Source organism: Palaemon carinicauda, chromosome 6, assembly GCF_036898095.1.
Source record: "Palaemon carinicauda isolate YSFRI2023 chromosome 6, ASM3689809v2, whole genome shotgun sequence".
NCBI lineage: Eukaryota > Metazoa > Arthropoda > Malacostraca > Decapoda > Palaemonidae > Palaemon > Palaemon carinicauda.
The window spans coordinates 168,791,923-168,814,249 of NC_090730.1; the positions used below are offsets into that span (position 1 = coordinate 168,791,923).

The 22,327-nt window shown below is 44.3% G+C and overlaps 1 protein-coding gene across 5 annotated transcripts in view; it reads right to left on the bottom strand.

The window, feature by feature from the left end:
• The window catches only part of d4, an 89,071-nt gene that overhangs the window by 62,388 nt on the left and 4,356 nt on the right, over positions 1 to 22,327 (bottom strand). For all 5 annotated transcript variants that reach the window (XM_068375695.1, XM_068375694.1, XM_068375697.1 and 2 more), the window contains exon 2: positions 3,791 to 3,900. In XM_068375695.1, the coding sequence (XP_068231796.1) occupies positions 3,791 to 3,900 (110 nt within the window). The remainder of the gene's footprint in view (positions 1 to 3,790; positions 3,901 to 22,327) is intronic.

Below are 22,327 nucleotides of genomic sequence, written 5' to 3' on the forward strand. Positions count from 1 at the left end.
AACGAAATGACGGGCTCAATGTTAATTAACTTCGGTTCCAAGAAAAGACCGCCTACTATTAGGAAAGGTCGAATATAAACAAATATAAAAATTAATTTTAATAAGTTTATAATAAAAGGAAGTTAATCAAAGAGGCCTATAAAAGGCGGAGAGATATAAAATAATTTTGTTAAGCAAAATTAAGAGAGTCTATACTCTCTTCGACACCAACACTTCCGTCTAAGGGAAGGGTCGGCCATTTAAAAGGGAAAGAGAGTTCATACTCTCTTCGTACCAAAATTAAATCAAATTAATTCCAAAAACTTGCTAAGCTAATGATATAGCTTCCTGAATAGCGAAGGCTAAACTCTAGAGCAAATACATCACCAAATCGTGAGCAATAACTCCAGAATCAACAGCGTATCCATGTAGGTCTAGCCGGAGGCACGACAGAGGAAAAATTGAGGTGGTGTTGACAAGAAGTACTGGAGTACCTGACCACAGATGGCGCTGTGGTGTTCACCCCCACCTGTATAGCGATCGCTGGCGTATCCCGACCGTAGATTTCTGTCGGCAACAGAGTTGACAGCTACATGATTATCGGGTAAGATTAATATTGAAAAATTGAAAACTCAAGTACAGTAAATGTTAATTAGTAAATTTATATTTGCTTAAGTACACATTCACCCAACATTTCTAAACAAGAAAAACAGATACTGGCTCTCTAGCATTTACCCAAACTGTGATTATTGGAAAACAGTGAAATATCTGGCATTCTTGTTTTGAGATAAATGGTTTCTGGTCGACATTCCTTCTGATACCACCAAGACAACTTTACCTACATCACTCATAGTTCCACCACTTCCTGAGGTTGAATGAGAGTGCTCTTATCTGAAGGCAACCAAGATAGATGAATTTCTCTAAAGAGCCCATTGTGCTCAGGAGAATCATCAACTCGGGAGAGAATCAATTCTTTCACAATGAGGAGGAAGAAAGGAACTGAGGCTATCATCCATACATAGAAAATTGATTGATCAAGATATAGATAAGATTACTTGTAGAATAGAATCCCCAAGCTGGACAAAAGATCAATGAGTAGATTTTCAGTAGAAAAGATTGCTTGTAGGCAGTTGGAGAGGACTAACCAAGCATCTATATAGTCCTGTGGAACCAAGAAGTAAAGCAACAAAGAAAAATAAATTTTAAAAGTACAATTTTTTGTATTTTTCCTAAGTATACAAACCCGAGTCCTTTAAAAGAGGGACTTTCTTAATACGGAGCTGGAATGGCTGTTAAAATCGTTAACGACAGAGTTAGCAACAGATAAGGGGTGTGAGCGAGTAGCCACATGGGGCGACATGAAGGAGGAGGGTCCGGATTCAGGGCATGGTCTATGACCTTGCAAATCCAAGCAGGATGGTGTTCTTGGTGACCCTATTCTTGTTCCTCCCTGTGCTGACGAAAAGTGCAAGCACACGGGGACGAGCTACAGCTTTTCTCTTGAGATACAGCCTCAAACTCCTCACTGGGCAGAGTAAGAGATAATCAAGGTCATCTGTTGCGGAGCAAAAACTCAAAATCCAGAAAGTCGAATCGGGGATCCACCACTCCCGGATTCTGAGTCTTAGCAACAAACTCAGGTACGAAGCTGAACGTTACCTCTCCCCATCCCCTTGAATGGGCAATCGTATGAGAGACCATGAAGTTCACTGACTCGCTTGGCCAAAGCCAAAGCTAGTAAGAACACCATCTTCCAAGTCAGGTGGCGATCTGTTGCCTAGTGTAATGGTTCATAGGGAAGTCTCTTTAAAGACCTGAGAACTCTAACCATGTTCCACTAGGGGGAGGGGGGGGGGCTCTCTCTCTCTCTCTCACTTCAGACTGAGGACAGGTAAGTTCATAACTCCATATGAGTAAAGAAAGTTCTTGCAATGAGGGAATGTCCATTCCATTCAGTCTAAGGGCGAGGCTTAATGCTGAGCAATAGCCTTTTACCGCCGAGACTGAAAAGCGCATTTCTTCATGCAAACACATAAGGAACTCGGCTATTGCTGGCATAGTGGCATCGAGAGGAGAGATACCCCTTCCCAGAAACCAACAACAGAATACTTTCCATTTGCCTGGAAGACTGCTGCTGATGATTTCCGCAGGTACGTATCCCGACATCCTGATCGCAAGTTGTTGCGAAAATCCCATTCGATTGAGGAGATGCTGGATAATCTCCAGGTGTGAAGTTGTAGCGAGGCTACGGCTTTGTGGAACATGTTGGTGTGTGGTTGTCTGAGTGGATCGTGTCATGGAGGGAGCTCTCTTGGAGACTCCGTCAGAAGTGGCAGAATGTCCGGAAACCATTCTGCATGATGTTGTACGAGCTGGAGACTAGTAATAAGGGTCTTTCAATATGGCTGTTTTGGTACGAGGGGAAATAGCAGGCTCAACTTTAAATTTCTGCAAATGGTAAAGCGGAGATACTTTCAAGGCTCGGATTGGAGATACTGCCGAGAACAGAAAAATCTTACCTATATAATCTGACATGTAAGGTTCTCCACTCAATACACTCGTTGGGTGTGAGGGAGATCTGAGATCTTGGCATAACAGGGAAATCAGGGACTGATGGTACTGATATTGGATCTGGCTCAGGGTGTGCAGTAGCCGTAGCCTAAGGATCCGCTACAAGAAGCGGTTCAAGCTCATACCGTACATTATCAATAACTGGTGATAAAACATTAATAAAATTTTGATGGCCCTTGTCATCTGTGACTGGAGCTTCAGTAGGTTCCTGGCACGAAGGACCTGGTTGGGGGATAACGTTCACCGCAGAAACGACCTTTCATTTGTTGCTACTGCTGGCAGAAGACGAAGAATGAGAACAATCTTACTTAGATTGTTTCTTGCAACAAGAATAATATCTCTCCCACAGGGAGGATGGCCACTCCCTACAATACTCACATGGTGATTCCACTGAACATATCTTACCACGGCAAGAGGGACAAACATGGTGCGGATCAACTTCAACCCAGTTCATGAAGGTACCGTAGGGACATCCATCACAGCCGGGACATGAATGCATATTTTTTTACTTGCTAGCCATACCGCACAAACTTATAACTCACAAATAATGACAGATACGCAAGTGACAGTGAATATTAAAGTCACAAAAGGCACAAGCACTATAAGGGTATCAAGGGCGGGTGTGGATGTCTGATCGCAGAGAGGAAGTGAGGTACATTCTCTTAACTTCACGAAGAGGATTGTTGTGGAAAGCATCATGTGCAGGCGTCCTACACTGCATGCAGGTTGCTTAGAAACTATAAGAATGATGCAATCAAACCCTTTTTCTTTGACTGTCTGGTCATAGAGAAAAAAAGACAAGGAGTAACCCATATAAAAGACTCAGAAGTTTGTATCCACGTAAGAATAAACATAATTTTCAGAGGGTAGGACAAACGACATGCAGCTGTGAATTAAGAGGATACCACAATTAACTACTACATCTAGAGTATGTAGTTACACAACTAGAAGGTATCTCCCGTAGGTCATTTGTAAATTAAGAGATGGTACTTGTGAATGAATATTTGAACACATCTTTGGAAACTTGTGTCAGTTTAATCTATAAAAATTTTCCGTCTTTCAATACACAGTATCAATAGTAATTTCTCAAAGACTGAGCAAAATAGATTTGTACATGTACGACAATCAATTTGGTCTTAATCTATTAGGAGGAAAGTGCATCAAGAGTACAGTATAAATTATAATAATGATTGTATTACATAATCACTTACTCATAAGGCAAACAAATCTAACACCATACCTGTTTGTCCATCAATGTAAGGCTGTCTGTATATTCTATCCTTTCTCATTCGAATATTGTATCTTGCCGAATTTTGCATCAACTCCTTGTAGCCATTGTCATTTACAAAACTGAAATATTAAAGAACATTATTAATTGCAAACATATTAAATTAACAAAACTCTTTAATAAAAAAGAACCTGAATAGTAGAATCTAGCAACAGGCCCCTCATTACCAAATTTACCTTAAAATACAATGTACTGTATGCTCATTGGCTAACATGATATTTTAATTATAAAATAAATTTTTGAATATACTTACCCGGTGAATATATAATAGCTGCAACTCTGCGGCTCGACAGACAACATACTTAAAAAACTCGCGAGCGATCGCTATGCAGGTTGCGGGTGTGCCCACCAGCGCCAACTGTCGGCCAGATACCACTCTCGGATGTAAACAAAACCTTCAATTCTTCTCGTCCCACTGCGTCTCTATTGGGGAGGAAGGGAGGGTCGTTTAATTTATATATTCACCGGGTAAGTATATTCAAAAATTTATTTTATAATTAAAATATCATTTTTAAATATTTAACTTAGCCGGTGAATATATAATAGCTGATTCACACCCAAGGAGGTGGGTAGAGACCAGAGTTAAATATGTTTACATCGTATAAGCTAAGAGTTTTTTTCATTTTGACAGTTATCAATATAACAAAAACAAAATAAATAGGTACCTGGTAAGGAAGTCGACTTAGACGATTACTCTGCCTTGTAAGTCTGTCTTCCTTACGGAGCCCAGCGATCCTCTTAGGATGCTGACAGACTCCCAGGAGCTGAAGTATCAAGGGCTGCAACCCATACAACAGGACCTCATCAAACCCCTAATCTGGGCGCTCTCAAGAAATGACTTTGACCACCCGCCAAATCAACCAGGATGCGAAAGGCTTCTTAGCCTTCCGAACAACCCATAAAAACAACATTAAAAAACATTTCAAGAGACAGATTAAAAGGATATGGAATTAGGGAATTGTAGTGGTTGAGCCCTCACCCACTACTGCACTCGCTGCTACGAATGGTCCCAGTGTGTAGCAGTTCTCGTAAAGAGTCTGGACATCTTTCAAGTAAAATGACGCGAACACTGACTTGCTTCTCCAATAGGTCGCGTCCATGATACTTTGCAGAGATCTATTTTGCTTAAAGGCCACGGAAGTTGCTACAGCTCTAACCTCGTGCGTCTTAACCTTAAGCAAAGATCGGTCTTCCTCACTCAAGTGTGAATGAGCTTCTCGTATTAACAATCTGATGAAATATGACAAAGCATTCTTTGACATAGGTAAGGATGGTTTCTTAACCGAACACCATAACGCTTCAGATTTGCCTCGTAAAGGTTTAGTACGAGCTAAGTAGAACTTAAGAGCTCTAACAGGGCATAATACTCTTTCTAGTTCATTGCCTACGATCTCCGATAAGCTAGGAATATCGAAAGATTTAGGCCAAGGACGAGAAGGCAGCTCATTCTTGGCTAGAAAACCAAGCTGCAGAGAACAAGTAGCTTTTTCTGACGAAAACCCGATGTTCTTGCTGAAGGCATGAAGCTCACTGACTCTTTTAGCCGAGGCCAAGCATACCAGGAAAAGAGTCTTAAGAGTGAGATCTTTCAGGGAGGCTGAATGTAAAGGCTCAAACCTGTCTGACATGAGGAATCTTAGGACCACGTCTAAATTCCACCCAGGTGTAGCCAAACGACGTTCCTTAGAGGTCTCAAAAGACTTAAGGAGGTCTTGCAGATCTTTATTGTTGGAAAGATCTAAGCCTCTATGCCGGAAGACCGAGGCCAACATGCTTCTGTAGCCCTTGATCGTAGGAGCTGAAAGGGAGCGAACTTTTCTCAGGTATAAGAGAAAATCAGCTATTTGGGCTACAGAGGTACTGGACGAGGATACGGAAACTGACTTGCACCAGTCTCGGAAGACTTCCCACTTCGATTGGTAAACTCTAATGGTAGAAGCTCTCCTCGCTCTAGCAATCGCACTGGCTGCCTCCTTCGAAAAGCCTCTAGCTCTCGAGAGTCTTTCGATAGTCTGAAGGCAGTCAGACGAAGAGCGTGGAGGCTTTGGTGTACCTTCTTTACGTGTGGCTGACGTAAAAGGTCTACTCTTAGAGGAAGACTTCTAGGAAAGTCTACCAGCCATCGAAGTACCTCGGTGAACCATTCTCTCGCGGGCCAGAGGGGAGCAACTAACGTCAACCTTGTCCCTTCGTGAGAGGCGAATTTCTGCAGTACCTTGTTGACAATCTTGAATGGTGGGAATGCGTAAAGATCTAGGTGTGACCAATCTAGGAGAAAGGCATCTATATATATTGCTGCTGGGTCTGGGACTGGAGAGCAATAGATTGGAAGCCTCTTGGTCAGCGAGGTTGCAAAGAGATCTATGGTGGGTTGACCCCAAGTCGCCCAAAGTCTCTTGCACACATCCTTGTGGAGGGTCCATTCGGTTGGAATTACTTGACCTTTCCGACTGAGACAATCTGCTAGGACGTTCAAGTCGCCCTGGATGAACCTCGTTACTAGGGAGATGCCTCGATCTTTTGACCAGATGAGCAGGTCCCTTGCGATCTCGTACAGAGTCAGTGAGTGGGTACCTCCCTGCTTGGAAATGTACGCCAAGGCCGTGGTGTTGTCCGAGTTGACCTCCACCACCTTGCCTCGAAGGAGATTCTCGAAGCTTATCAAGGCCAGATGAACCGCCAAAAGCTCCTTGCTGTTGATATGCATGCTCCTCTGACTCGAGTTCCACAGACCTGAGCATTCCCGACCGTCCAGCGTCGCGCCCCAGCCCAAGTCCGATGCGTCTGAGAAGAGAACGTGGTTGGGTTTCTGAACTGCTAGGGGAAGACCCTCTCGTAGACTGATATTGTCTTTCCACCAAGTCAGACAAGTCTTTATCTTTTCGCAAATCGGGATCGAGACCGCCTCTAGCGTCTTGTCCTTTTTCCAGTGAAAAGCTAGATGGAATTGTAGAGGTCGGAGGTGTAGCCTTCCTAGCGAGACAAATTGCTCCAGGGATGATAGCGTTCCTACCAGACTCATCCAATTCCTGACTGAGCAACGTTCTTTCTTCAACATCTTCTGGATGACGAGCAGGGCTTGATCTATTCTGGGGGCCGACGGAAAAGCCCGAAAAACTGGACTGTGAATCTCCATCCCTAAATACAGAATAGTTTGGGATGGGATCAGTTGGGACTTTTCCAAGTTGACTAGGATACCAATTCCTTGGTCAGATCTAGAGTCCAATTGAGATCCTTCAGACAGCGAAGACTGGAAGAGGCTCTGAGAAGCCAGTCGTCCAAATAAAGGGAGGCTCGGATGTCCGATAAATGGAGGAATTTTGCCACATTCCTCATAAGCCTCGTAAACACGAGAGGAGCCGTGCTTAGGCCAAAGCACAGGGCCCGAAACTGGTACAGTGAACCCTCGTTTATCGCGGTAGATAGGTTCCAGTCGCGGCCGCGATAGGTGAAAATCCGCGAAGTAGTGACACCATATTTACCTATTTATTCAACATGTATATTCAGACTTTTAAAACCTTCCCTTGTACGTAGTACTGTTAACAAACTACCCTTTAATGTACAGAACACTTAATGCATGTACTACAGTACCCTAAACATGCTAAAAAGCCCGATAAAAAATGGCAACCAATGTTTTGTTTACATTTATCTCTGATCATAATGTAGAAACAAACTGGAGGTAGAGCTTTGCTTATTACCCAGACATATTTCCCATACTTTTCCCTTAGAACTACATCACATCTTCCTACTTTAGATATATATATATATATATATATATATATATATATATATATATATATATATATATATATATATATATGTGTGTGTGTGTGTATATATATATATATATTTATATGTATACACATATACATACCTACATATATACATAAATACATCCATACATATATATATATATATATATATATATATATATATATATATATATATATATATCTGTATATATATGGGTTATGGAAAAAATCCGCGAAGTGGTGAATCCGCGATGGTCGAACCGCGAAGTAGCGAGGGTTCACTGTACACCACATCGTCGAAGACGAATCTCAGAAAAGGTTGGGAATCTGAGTGAATGGGGATGTGGAAGTAAGCGTCCCTTAGGTCGAGAGAGACTATCCAGTCTCCCTTTCTGACCGCTGCTAAGACTGACTTTGAGGTCTCCATGGTGAACTTCGTCTTTGTGACAAAGACATTCAGAGCACTGACGTCTAGCACCGGTCTCCAACCTCCTGTCTTCTTTGATACTAGGAAGAGACGGTTGTAAAACCCCGGTGATTGAAGGTCCGAGACTTTGACCACCGCTCCCTTCTCTAGTAAAAGAGACACTTCCAGTTTCAGGGCTTGTCTTTTTGCTTCCTCTCGGTACCTGGGAGAGAGATCGATGGGGGACGTCGCTAGAGGAGGTCTGCGTACAAAAGGGATTTTGTACCCCTCTCTGAGCAACCTCACAGATTGTTGATCTGCGCCTCTCTTCTCCCAGGCTTGCCAGAAGTTCTTGAGTCTGGCACCTACTGCTGTCTGAAGTTGCGGGCAGTCAGACTCTGCCCCGCGAGGACTTGGATCCTTTCCTCTTTCCTCTCTTCCCTTCGGCACGAGCACCTCCCCTGCTGGGGGCTCTGCCACGAAAGGGCGGAATAAACCTGGACGCTGGAGTGTCTATCCTAGGTCTAGCAGACAAGGAAGGCAAAGGGGGAGCTTTGCGAGCCGAGGACGCAACTAAATCGTGGGTGTCCTTCTGCACTAAAGACAAGGCAATTTCCTTAACTAAGACTTCAGGAAACAAGCACTTAGACAAGGGCGCAAAGAGTAGCTCAGATCTTTGACATGGCGTCACTCCTGCTGAAAGAAAAGAGCACAGAGACACTCGTTTCTTTAGGACTCCGGACGTGAATGAAGCGGCAAGCTCGTTGGATCCATCGCGGACGGCCTTGTCCATGCAGGACATAATGAGTAAGGAAACATCCCTATCGGCAGATGAGATTTTCCTACTCAGGGCTCCCAAACACCAGTCCAGGAAGTTAAAAACTTCAAACGCCCTAAAGATGCCTTTAAGAAGGTGGTCCAGGTCCGAGGATGACCAACTAATCTTCGAGCGTCTCATGGCAAGGCGGCGGGGAGAGTCTACAAGACTTGAGAAGTCGCCCTGGGCAGAGGCAGGAACTCCCAAGCCGAGAACTTCTCCCGTGGCATACCAGACGCTCGATCTAGACGAGAGTTTAGATGGAGGGAAGGCAAAGGCAGTCTTCCCTAAACTCCTCTTGGTTTCCAACCAATCGCCTAACAGCCGTAAAGCTCTCTTGGATGAGCGAGAGAGAACGAGTTTCGTAAAGGCTGGCATGGCAGCAGGAACGCCTAAAACAAACTCAGACGGCGGCGAACGAGGAGCCACAGAGATAAAGTGTTCAGGGAACAACTCTTTAAAAACAAGCATGACTTTTCTAAAGTCCATAGATGGTGGAACTGCTTTAGGCTCATCTAAATCTGAAGGCTGATCCTCAGGCTGTGGTTCAGCAACGTCCTCATCTGACAGTTCCTCATCTGATAACTGATGAGAAAACGGCAAAGGTGTAGGCAACGTTTGACTCGCAGCGTCCGGCCGCACTGGTGCATACATGACGGAGCAGGACGCAGCGTCCTGAAACTGCTGAACAGTCTGGGAACTGTCAACAACAACAGGTGCGCGAGGACACACAGCGTCCACCCGAGACTGTTTAGACCGTCTGGGTTGTGCAGTCAACACCATACTGGGTTGCGGAGGTTGACGCACCGCGTCAAAACAAGTCAACTTTGATGGTTGGTGAACGTCCTGAACGTCACCAGTCGCATCAGTGAGTTGCCTAACGTCAACGTGCGGCTGGAAATCCACACGGGATCGCATCGGGGGAGGTACAACCCCAACTGGTTGACGCGAGAAAGCTACATCAACGTCAACAGGACGCACAACAGAACGCTTGGATGGCTGATGGCCAGTAGGTTCAACGGAAACCTTCTCTGCGTTGTAGTCCTCCATAAGGGACGCAAGCTTAGACTGCATGTCTTGCAGTAACACCCATTTAGGGTCTACGGAAGCGGGTGCGGTAACAGACGGGGTTAGCGACTGAGACGGCACAACTTTGCCTTTCTTAGGCGGCGAGCAGTCATCAGATGACGGCAACGGGTCCGAACTGTCCCAGTGGCTACATCCGGGACGTTGGACTTGTCCTGAAGGGACCGACTTGCGTTTTAAAGGTCTAGAGACCTTGCTCCATGGTTTCTTACGTGAAACGCCTTCGGACGACGAGGTAAAAATGGGCTCTCTCGTCTTATGGTAGGGGGCGATCTTGACGAGATACGCCTGATACAAAAGAGGGAACGTCTGTTCGCTGATCAAGGCCTCTCGAAGCCATAAGTCGTACGACATTGCTTCTCCCCTGGGCTTGGGAGCTTGCAAGAGGTCCCCGACTAGGTGAACGACAGGCACGAACAGACGAACCCTCGGTCGCAACACTGTTCACAACACTTTGCGTAACACTAGGCACTTTCCCACTTTCCGCCGTGGCACTTTGGCACTTGAGTTCCTTCACGTCCGCCATGAGTTGATTACGGTCACTCGCTAAAGCCTCAACTCTCTCCCCCAAGGCATGAATAGCACGCATCATGTCTTGCATAGACGGTTCCTGAGTGCTAGGAGGGGGGTTAGGAACAACCACTACAGGGGAAGGATTAGGTTCAGGGGCATGTGGAGAGGAAAAATCTACGGACCTAGAAGAACTTCTCCTTACCCTATCTCTCTCTAGTCTGCGTGTATATTTATCAAATTCGATCCAATCGAATTCCGAAAGGCCCACGCATTCCTCACACCGATCTCCCAATTGACAGGTTTTACCCCGACAATTGGAACAAACAGTGTGAGGGTCGAGAGAAGCCTTTGGAAGACGCCTATTACAGTCCCTAGCATTACACTTTCGAAACTTAGGAACTTGAGAAGGGTCAGCCATTTTGAATTAGTCAAAGGAAATTCCAAAAAACGATCTAAGTCATCAACAAATAATCCGATTCAAAAAAGAGTTCAAGGGTTTATTTTGAAGAAAAACACCTGTACTGCGAAAGCTCAAACCAAATTAAAGTACTTCACCAAATATGATGGGAAAACTCCAGGTTCTACAGCGAGTAAAAGTACGTCTTGTCGTCAACGTCGACAGAGAAGAATTGAAGGTTTTGTTTACATCCGAGAGTGGTATCTGGCCGACAGTTGGCGCTGGTGGGCACACCCGCAACCTGCATAGCGATCGCTCGCGAGTTTTTTAAGTATGTTGTCTGTCGAGCCGCAGAGTTGCAGCTATTATATATTCACCGGCTAAGTTAAATATTTAAAATTAGAGAATACAAAGATGCAGGAATGAAATAATTTCATTGATGAAATTCTCCTAGACAGTTCATATTTATAAGTGTATGACTGAAGAATGATGCTAGGAGATGCTCTTTACTGTGAAAGTGAGATGCAAAGTCTCCTTAGGGCAGTGTATTTCTCTCAAAAGCCCTTCAAGATAGCTCTTAATCACAGGTTTTCTCACAAGTCCTTTGATTAAGCACCTATTGTAATTAAGCCACCAGGCAGTGTAAACATCACAAATTTTTTAAAAGTAATTTGAATTTTTTTCTAACTATACAAACCTAAGTCCTAAAATAGGAATATGATTTCAGCAGAGCTGGAACTGGGTTGATAAAAATAACGAGGTGACAGTAGTTATTTGCGGGAAGTTGAATCAGTAGAAATTCAAAAGTTCAAAGTTGCAGCAAGTGTTTTTATGTTGAACAGGCTGACATAAGTCTTTTTATAGTTTATATACGACATATCTGTTTTGATGTTGTTACTGTTTTTAGAATGATTTAATGTTAATTTGATCACATCATTTATTTCCTTTTTTCCTTTCCTCACTGGGCTATTTTTCCCTGTTGGAACCCTTGGGCTTATAGCATATTGCTTTTGCAACTAGGGTTGTAGCTTGGGTTGTAGCTTGGCTAGTAATAATGATAATAATAATGATAATAATAATAATAATAATAATAATAATAATAATAATAATAATAATAATAGCAGGAGAGCCCACCCTCCTGCTAGCTCATCAAATAGTCACTTTGACCATTACAAAAGGTCCTCAACTTACAAACTTATTACGTTCCAAGATGCTGTTTTTTAAGTTGAATTTTATCAAAGTTTGGTCTATTTAGGCTCAACCTGAATCCCATGCCCATGATTTCCAGCCACAGAAGTCAACAAATAGTTGGGTTCCATATGAATTAGATATCAGGTTATTACAATTTTTTTTTTTTATTGTTTTTTTTTTTATTGTTTTTTTTTTTAAGGCCACCCCCCAAAAATTGGGGGAAGTGCCTTGTCATATGTATGTATGATGTATTAAATGATAAATTGTTTTATTACAGTATTTCTTTATCTTATCTTTGTTAAATTTGTGTTTGTATCTCCAATTGGTTGCAAGTCGAATGTTTGCAGGTTGGGGACCTTTTACCTAATACTTGAGGAGTGGATGAGGCGGGAAGTATTACTTAAGGGGACCATCCGATTGTCTAGATGCAAATAGTGAAAAAAATTCTGCCTCACAGAATTGTGGGGTTTTTATTCCTCTTTCCAATAATATCTTTCTCTCTAAAATAGAACGATAAATAAGCGAGAAACCGATACTGACAGTATGCTTTTGAGTTATGAGCTCCCAAAGATTTCCTATGTAAATTTTTTGCTTTTTGCCTAGAAAATGTTATTTTTATTAATAAAATAAATTTTTGAATATACTTACCCGATAATCATGTAGCTGTCAACTCCGTTGCCCGACAGAATTCTATGGAGGGATACGCCAGCTATCACAATACTAGAAGGGGGTGTATTTACCAGCGCCACCTGTGGCCAGGTACTCAAGTACTTCTTGTTGACACCTCCTCAATTATTCCTCGGTCCACTGGTTCTCTATGGGGAGGAAGGGAGGGTCGATTAAATCATGATTATCGGGTAAGTATATTCAAAAATTTATTTTATTAATAAAAATAACATTTTTCAATATTAAACTTACCCGATAATCATGTAGCTGATTCACACCCAGGGGGGTGGGTGAAAACCAGTGTACAAGATTAAAGGATAGCTAAGTATCCCATATTTCATATAATCAGTTATCCACAATAACAATGAAATAATAAGTACCTGGTAAGGAAGTCGACTTGAACCGTTACTCTGCCTTTAATAAGATCGTCTTCCTTACTGAGCGCAGCGTTCCTCTTGGGAGGCTGAATCAACTCAAAGGTGCTAAAGTATACAGGGCTGCAACCCATACTAAAGGACCTCATCACAACCTTTAACCTTGGCGCTTCTCAAGAAAGAATTGACCACCCGCCAAATCAACAAGGATGTGGAAGGCTTCTTAGCCGACCGTACAACCCATAAAAAGTATTCAAGAGAAAGGTTAAAAAGTTATGGGATTATGGGAATGTAGTGGCTGAGCCCTCGCCTACTACTGCATTCGTTGCTACGAATGGACCCAGGGTGTAGCAGTACTCGTAAAGAGACTGGACATCTTTGAGATAGAATGATGCGAACACTGACTTGTTTCTCCAATAGGTTGCATCCATAACACTCTGCAGAGAACGGTTCTGTTTGAAGGCCACTGAAGTAGCCACAGCTCTCACTTCATGTGTCCTTACCTTCAGCAAAGCAAGGTCTTCTTCCTTCAGATGAGAATTTGCTTCTCTAATCAGAAGCCTGATGTAGTAAGAAACTGAGTTCTTAGACATTGGTAGAGAAGGCTTCTTGATAGCACACCATAAGGCTTCTGATTGTCCTCGTAATGGTTTTGACCTTCTTAGATAGTACTTAAGAGCTCTAACTGGGCAAAGTACTCTCTCCAGTTCGTTCCCCACCATGTTGGACAGGCTTGGGATCTCGAACGACTTAGGCCAAGGACGGGAAGGAAGCTCGTTTTTAGCCAAAAAACCGAGCTGCAAGGAACATGTAGCCGTTTCAGATGTGAAACCTATGTTCCTGCTGAAGGCGTGGATCTCACTTACTCTTTTACCTGTTGCTAAGCACACGAGGAAAAGAGTTTTTAATGTGAGGTCCTTAAAAGAGGCTGATTGGAGCGGTTCAAATCCTGATGACATTAGGAACCTTAGGACCACGTCTAGATTCCAGCCTGGAGTGGACAACCGACGTTCCTTTGAGGTCTCAAAAGACCTAAGGAGGTCCTGTAGATCTTTGTTGGAGGAAAGATCCAAGCCTCTGTGGCGGAAAACCGCTGCCAACAAACTTCTGTAACCCTTGATCGTAGGAGCTGATAGGGATCTTACGTTCCTTAGATGTAACAGGAAGTCAGCAATCTGGGTTACATTGGTACTGGTTGAGGAAAACTGCATTGGCCTTGCACCAGCTTCGGAAGACTTCCCATTAAGACTGATAGACTCTGAGAGTGGATGTCGTCCTTGCTCTGGCAATCGCTCTGGCTGCCTCCTTCGAAAAGCCTCTAGCTCTTGAGAGTCTTTCGATAGACTGAAGGCAGTCAGACGAAGAGCGTGGAGGTTGGGTGTACCTTCTTTACGTGAGGTTGACGCAAAAGGTCCACTCTAGGAGGAAGAGTCCTGGGAACGTCGACCAGCCATTGCAGTACCTCAGTGAACCATTCTCTCGCGGGCCAGAGGGGAGCAACCAACGTCAGCCGTGTCCCTTTGTGAGAGGCGAACTTCTGAAGTACCCTGTTGACAATCTTGAACGGCGGGAATGCATACAGGTTGAGATGGTACCAATCCAGCAGAAAGGCATCCACGCGAACTGCTGCTGGGTCTGGAATCGGAGAACAATACAAGAGGAGCCTCTTGGTCATCGAGGTAGCGAATAGATCTATGGTTGGCTGACCCCACAGGGCCCAAAGTCTGCTGCAAACATTCTTGTGAAGGGTCCACTCTGTGGGGAAGACCTGACCCTTCCGGCTGAGGCGATCTGCCATGACATTCATATCGCCCTGAATGAGCCTCGTTACCAGCGTGAGCTTTCGATCTTTTGACCAAATGAGGAGGTCCCTTGCGATCTCGAACAACTTCCTCGAATGAGTCCCTCCCTGCTTGGAGATGTAAGCCAAGGCTGTGGTGTAGTCGGAGTTCACCTCCACCACCTTGTTAAGCTGGAGGGACTTGAAGTTTATCAAGGCCAAATGAACTGCCAACAACTCCTTGCAATAGATGTGAAGTGTCCTTTGCTCCTGATTCCATGTTCCCGAGCATTCCTGTCCGTCCAAAGTCGCACCCCAGCCCGTGTCCGATGCGTCCGAGAAGAGACGGTGGTCGGAGGTCTGAACAGCCAAAGGTAGACCTTCCTTGAGAAGAATGCTGTTCTTCCACCACGTTAGAGAAGACCTCATCTCTTCGGAAACAGGAACTGAGCCCGTCTCTAGCGTCATGTCCTTTATCCAGTGAGCAGCTAGATGATACTGAAGGGGGCGGAGGTGGAGTCTCCCTAACTCGATGAACAGGGCCAGCGATGAAAGTGTCCCTGTTAGACTCATCCACTGCCTGACTAAGCATCGGTTCCTTCTCAGCATGCTCTGGATGCATTCTAGGGCTTGGAAGATCCTTGGGGCCGACGGACAAGTCCGAAAAGCTCGACTCTGAAGATCCATACCCAAGGAGACAATGGTCTGGGATGGAACGAGCTGAGACTCCTCAAAAATTGACCAGGAGGCCCAGTTCCTTGGTCAGATCCATAGTCCATTTGAAAATCTCCAGACAGCGACGACTTGAGGGAGCTCTTAAAAGCCAGTCGTCTGACGGAGCCGGACACAAGATCATGATACTGCTGCACAGTCTGTAAACTGTCAATCATGGGCAAGCGAGGAAGTACAGTGACAACCCGAATCTGTCTAGACTGTCTGGGTCGTACAGACAACTCCTTAACGGGTTGCTGAGGTTGCCGCACTGCGTCACAACAAGTCCCTTCTGTTGGTTGTTGAACGTCTTCCCCGTGACACATTGACTCCGTAAACAAAAAATCCTCTAACAAGGACTAAGCTTGGACTGCATGTCATGCAACACAGCTCAAGGTCTATGGGAGCAGGTGTGGTAACAGACGGGATTAGCGGCTGAAGTGTAACCATTACCTTCCCTGTAAGCATGTTATGCTTAAATAAAAGTCCATAAGAGGTTATGCAGCTAAAGGCTCCCTCCAAATGACAGAGTCCTCAAGGGAATATCAGAAGGAGGGAGAAAAGAACTTTCTCATCTACAGGGACCTTATCCTAGAAAAGCTAAGTTCTCTGAGTGAGGGTTCACTGGTGCAAAGCAGCAGACTAGAAGGCAACGTTATGAAACTGCTTGACAGTCTAGTGAGTTGGCAACAACCCAAGATGTGTTGAGAAGCATGCGGTAAGGTATGCAGAGCATGATGTATGCAGAGTATGCTGTATGCAGAGCATGCTGTATGTAGAGCATGTTGTATGCAGAGCATGCTGAATGCAGAGCATGCTGTATGCAGAGCATGTTGTATGCAGAGCATGCTGAATGCAGAGCATGCTGAATGCTGAGCATGTAGTAAGCAGAGCCTGCTGTAAGCAGAGCCTGCTGAAAGGAAAGCAGAGCGTGTGCATGGCGTTTAACATTTCTCAGAAATTCCATGACCAGTGCTAGAGTGCTTTATGCATGCTTGCATGGGGTTTAAACCATGGTATGCTGAACAGCAGAGTCAGAACGAGCTGGAACAACAATAGTGTGGTTTCCTCTTCAAGACTCCGATGAGGGAACACCTGAGGCTCAGTCTGCAAAGGCTGAATAAAAGACAAGCAGAAGGAAGGCGCATGGGTGGAGGAGGCTGACTCCTAGCATGAGTGGTTGAACCCAAGGGTTGCGCTTGCTGAGCGGTTGGCGGAAGCGGAGTAGCAAGTTCCAGTTCCTGTGGTGTGAGCGGAGCGCGATGAGGAAGAGGCTGCGCAGAACAAGGTAAATGTCTCGCAAGCTGAGGCTCCTGAGGCGCAAGGCTAAGGTGTTGTGGTGCTTGCCTTATGGAGGGTTGAGCTCGCTGCAGCAAGAGCTGAGGAAACTGACTCATGGACGGGAGAGGTTGTTGTACCTCAACCGAGTGTTGCATCACTGGTGGAGCAGCAAGTGGAGGCGGAGGAAGAGAGGTATAATCCTCCTGATCCCAATGTAAAGGTTGCCTTAAGAAAAGTGGAGGCTGAACACCACAGGGAACAGCAAACTCAGCACGTGTCTCAACATCGTACGCCTGGCAGGTGGAACTGCTGGCAGGTGGTACTGCGATCAGGCGGAGCGAGTGTAGGTGGAGGGAGTGTAGGCGGAGGCGGAGGAGCAACACTCTCAGCCCGACACTCACGCATCAAGTCCGAAAGCTGTGCTTGCATGGACTGTAGTAGAGTCCACAACATCATACGCCTGGCAGATGGTACTGTGATCAGGCGGAGCGAGTGTAGGAGGAGGGAGTGTAGGCGGAGGCGGAGGAGCAACACTCTCAGCCCGACACTCACTCATCAAGTCCGAAAGCTGTGCTTGCATGGACTGTAGTAGAGTCCACAACATCGTACGCCTGGCAGATGGTACTGTGATCAGGCGGAGCGAGTGTAGGAGGAGGGAGTGTAGGCGGAGGCGGAGGAGCAACACTCTCAGCCCGACACTCACTCATCAAGTCCGAAAGCTGTGCTTGCATGGACTGTAGTAGAGTTCACAACATCGTACGCCTGGCAGATGGTGCTGCGACCAGGCGGAGCAGGTGCAGGCTGGGCGAGCACAGGCGGAGCAGGTGCAGGCTGGGCGAGCACAGGCGGAGCAGGTGCAGGCTGGGCGAGCACAGGCGGAGCGAGAACAGGTGGAGGGAGTGTAGGCGGAGGAGGAGGTGCAACACTCTCAGCCCGACACTCACGCATCAAGACCGAAAGTTGTGACTGCATTCGGGTTGTGAACTTTAACTTCGTACGTCTGGCATAGGTCTGGACTTAACGTTAAGAAGTCTTGAGACCTGAGACCAGCGTTACTCTGCTTTTATTTTCTCCCCTAATCTCTTCTGCAGACGAGCAAAATAAGGGCTCAATCATCTGCGGGTGGGAGTGACGGTCTCGGTAAGACACGCCCACAACCACCGAGAATACTTCTGTGCGCCGATCAAGGCCTGCTGAACCCTTATGCCCTTCGACATTGCTTCTCCCCTGGGCTTGGGAGCTTGCAAGAGGTCCCGGACTGGGAGGACGACTGGCGCGCACAAAAGTACCCTCACGCACTAATCACTTATCACTTTGATTTCTGTTTGCACTTATTTCACTGAACTCGAAACTTTAAGTGGTTTGTACCTGAAATACGCAATTCTATCCTTTCTCAAAGTTAGTAATTGCGAAAACAGAATTACAATGTAACAGAAAAATCTAATGAAAGATAATTCAGTGGTTGGAAAGAGACTAAACACTAGATCACTCTAGAAACGTTTAGTTTCTTCCCCTAAAGAGACTAGGGAGAAGAGCAAAAAACGATAACGACGTTACTCGTACGCCTGGCAGGCTTGAATGAAACGTTTATCCTCTTTCTCCCTCCGTCTCTATCTCTCTCTCTCTCTCTCTCTCTCTCTCTTGACTTAGAACCTGAGAGAAGAGCCCAATCATATATATCGTTAAAACATATTATTGTTAAAGGAAAAAAAACTGAAAAGTTCCTTTATTAGGATCAAAACCATTAAGTTAAGAAAGAATAAACAAAACGCTAGACACGGTTACTCTTACTGCAACGTGAAACCGTGAACATTCTTTCTCTATCGTAACGATAGAGTGCAAGTTGAACGTTCTGAACGTCAACAACTGCAGAGACAAAACAAAACGTTAGTTCAGCTTTGAAAACAGTACGAGACTGTCAAAGAAAATCTTTCAAACTCTGTGGCGGAAATAGCATAATATGTTAACAGGTAAAACCGAAATGACGGGCTCAAAGTTTATTAACTTCGGTAAAAGACCGCCTACTATTAGGAAGGTCGAATATAAACAAATATAAAAATTAATTTTAATGAGTTTATAATAAAAGGAAGTTAATCGAAGAGGCCTATAAGAGGCGGAGAGATATAAAATAAATCTATAACTTTTGTTAAGCAAAATTAAGAAAGAGAGTCTATACTCTCTTAGACACCAACACTTCCGTCTAAGGGAAGGGTCGGCCATTGAAAAGTGAACGAGAGTTCATACTCTCTCGTCACCAAAATTAATCAAATTAATTCCAAAAGCTAACTAAGCTAATATAGAAGTTTCCAGTAAAGCGACAGCCGAAATCAAAGAGAAATACTTCACCAAAGTCGTGAAAATACTCCAAGAACATAAGCGTATCCCAGAACGTCTTGCCGGAAGCACGACAGAGGAATAATTGAGGAGGTGTCAACAAGAAGTACTTGAGTACCTGGCCACAGGTGGCGCTGGTAAATACACCCCCTTCTAGTATTGTGATAGCTGGCGTATCCCTCCATAGAATTCTGTCGGGCAACGGAGTTGACAGCTACATGATTATCGGGTAAGTTTAATATTGAAAAAATCAAAATAACATTATTATAATAACCTTACTTTGTACTTTTATTGATTATTCTTACATCAAGGCTCCCTAAATGAGGAGTTGAAACCCTAAGTGTATTACGTAGAAACAATAATTCCATTTTTTATTATTCCAAGTTGTTAATTTATCCACCATAGTGGCTAGTCCCCTTAAAAGATAAAGGTTTGTATAGTTAGGAAAAATGCAAATTACTTTTAAAAATTCGTGATTTCTTCCTACACTGATAAAAACCATCGTCATTCTTGGAGTCTCTCTCTACTAGATTCCCTATACTGAAGTTCATGTGAAAAACATTTTCTGGCTCCTTCCTCTCAGATGACCAAACGCTCTCAGTAGAACAACAAAGAGGGGACCTTGTCCAAGAATGAGAACGTCCTTTAATAGAGGTCTCTTGAATCTGGTTGTATGCCGAAGCACGTCTGGAAGATCGTGCTCAAACAAGTGACTGTATATTAGAGGGTGCATGATTCGGAGAATGTGTGCAACCAGGAGAGTGGGGTCTAGTGCATGCCTGCAAAGGGGAGCACTGTGTCAAAGGAGCGTGCATATGCATGCGGCCATATAAAGGCCAGGAACTGCTGAATACCCCTTAACTGCTGAGTGCGAGTGCATAGTGTATTACTAATTGAAGGATGTGCTCCAAAAGATTATGGGCACACACAAACAGCAGAATGCACTTTCACCAAAGGTCGCTCATAAATAGGTGTGTGTGAATCCACAGAGGAGCACAAACAGATGAATGAGGATTAATGTGGGGGGGGGACCTCGACAGGAGCTATTTCGGCACTATTAATCATATTGAGGTTGGGAGGGACTTGGACTCAATTTAGGATACTCCTCAGGCAGTACGGCAGAGAAGCATATACATCGATGCCGTCCCAAGGATGCAGGAAAGCATCCTTAAACACTGCTTCCGGGTCGGACACTGGTGAGCTAGGCGTGCATTAAGCAGGTACAATTGGTCTGAGGGTGAATGTATCCAGAGACTTATAGATATATCCTCGCAGCTAGTTGGCAGTGAAGGTTGTCTGTTATCTCCCAACTCCTGCCTTCAGAACTCGCACCACAGACAGTCTTCCTAAAGTTTAGGGTGGAAGCTGGAACTGATAAAACTTACTTCATCAACTTTCTTTTGATTACGCACCATATCGGGCAGAAATGTAGAAAGGTATAAGCATCCATGCTGTCCAAGGGATGCTGGAAGGCATCCTCCATCCCAGTTAAAAACAAAAAACCTGAGATTGGAGAGTACTGTAGAACAAAGGAAGTTTCTTGTTCAGCCAGGTGGTAAACATATCTATCAATGGAGAACCCCAAAGAGCAAGAAGCGTTTCCTCCACGCAGGGTAGTAGAAACCACTCTGCTCCCACCAGCTCTAACTGGTGACTGAGCGTGTCTACTAGTACATTCCTCTTACCTGGAATGAGTCTAACAGCTCTACTGCGTTGTAAAACATCCAAATGTGCACCTCCTTTGAGGACGAAGCAGAGGTACTATCTGTAGGGCCAATGGATTAATATTTGAAAATATGCATCTTTGAGGTCTATAGAAAGCATGCAGTCTTCCTTCCTGATGATATATGATCCATAATTGTGGTCTCCATCTTGAACAGTGTGTGTACAACAAACTTGTTCAGAGGAGAGAGGTCGATGATTGGTCTCCATCCTCCAGTCAACTTCTTCACCAAGAAGATCCGATTATACAATCACGGAGACCAGTCTTGGACGACTTATAGTGCGTTCTTCTCCATCACTGCTTTTGTCTCTGCTGCATGCGTCAGAGCTTTTAGTGATTTTGGAGGGTAGGTTAGGAACATCAGGGGAGGATGAGAGCTGGAGCTCCACAACCCCACTTTTCTGCACTGTGTTGCTGCCACATTTCCAAATGGTTCAGTTCAACTGGCTTCCCCCTACTCACATTATTATTATTATTATTATTATTACTATCCAAGCTACAACCCTAATTGGAAAAGCAAGATGCTATAAGCCCAGGGGCTCCAATAGGGAAAAATAGCCCAGTGAGGAAAGGAAATAAGGAAATAAATAACTGAAGAGAACAAATTAACAATAAATCTTTCTAAAAAAAGTAATGTCAAAAGAGATATGTCATATATAAACTATTAACAACGTCAAAAACAAATATGTCATATATAAACTATAAAAAGACTCATGTCCGCCTGGTCAACAAAAAAGCATTTGCTTCAACTTTAAACTTTTGAAGTTCTACTGATTCAACAACCCGATTAGGAAGATCATTCCACAACTTGGTAACAGCTGGAATAAAACTTCTAGAGTACTGCGTAGTATTGAGCCTCGTGATGGAGAAGGCCTGGCTATTAGAATTAACTGCCTGCCTAGTATTACGAACAGGATAGAATTGTCCAGGGAGATCTGAATGTAAAGGATGGTCAGAGTTATGAAAAATCTTATGCAACATGCATAATGAACTAATTGAACGACGGTGCCAGAGATTATTATCTAGATCAGGAATAAGAAATTTAATAGACCGTAAGTTTCTGTCCAACAAATTAAGATGAGAATCAGCAGCTGAAGACCAGACAGGAGAACAATACTCAAAACAAGGTAGAATAAAAGAATTAAAACACTTCTTCAGAATAGATTGATCACCGAATATCTTAAAAGACTTTCTCAATAAGCCAATTTTTTGTGCAATTGAAGAAGACACAGACCTTATATGTTTCTCAAAAGTAAATTTGCTGTCGAGAATCAGCTGGAGGAAGGGATTGCTAACCTCTCCGCATACCTTCTTCCCTCTACCAACCTTCCTGGCACAGCTGAGTTGGGGGGCAATAGAGAGGGGCACTATCACTGCCTTTTTTTTGAGGTTGAAGGGGTTGAAGTAGTAGATAAAGATCTAGATGCCACCAGGGTTGAATTGAAAAAGCCCTTGGAG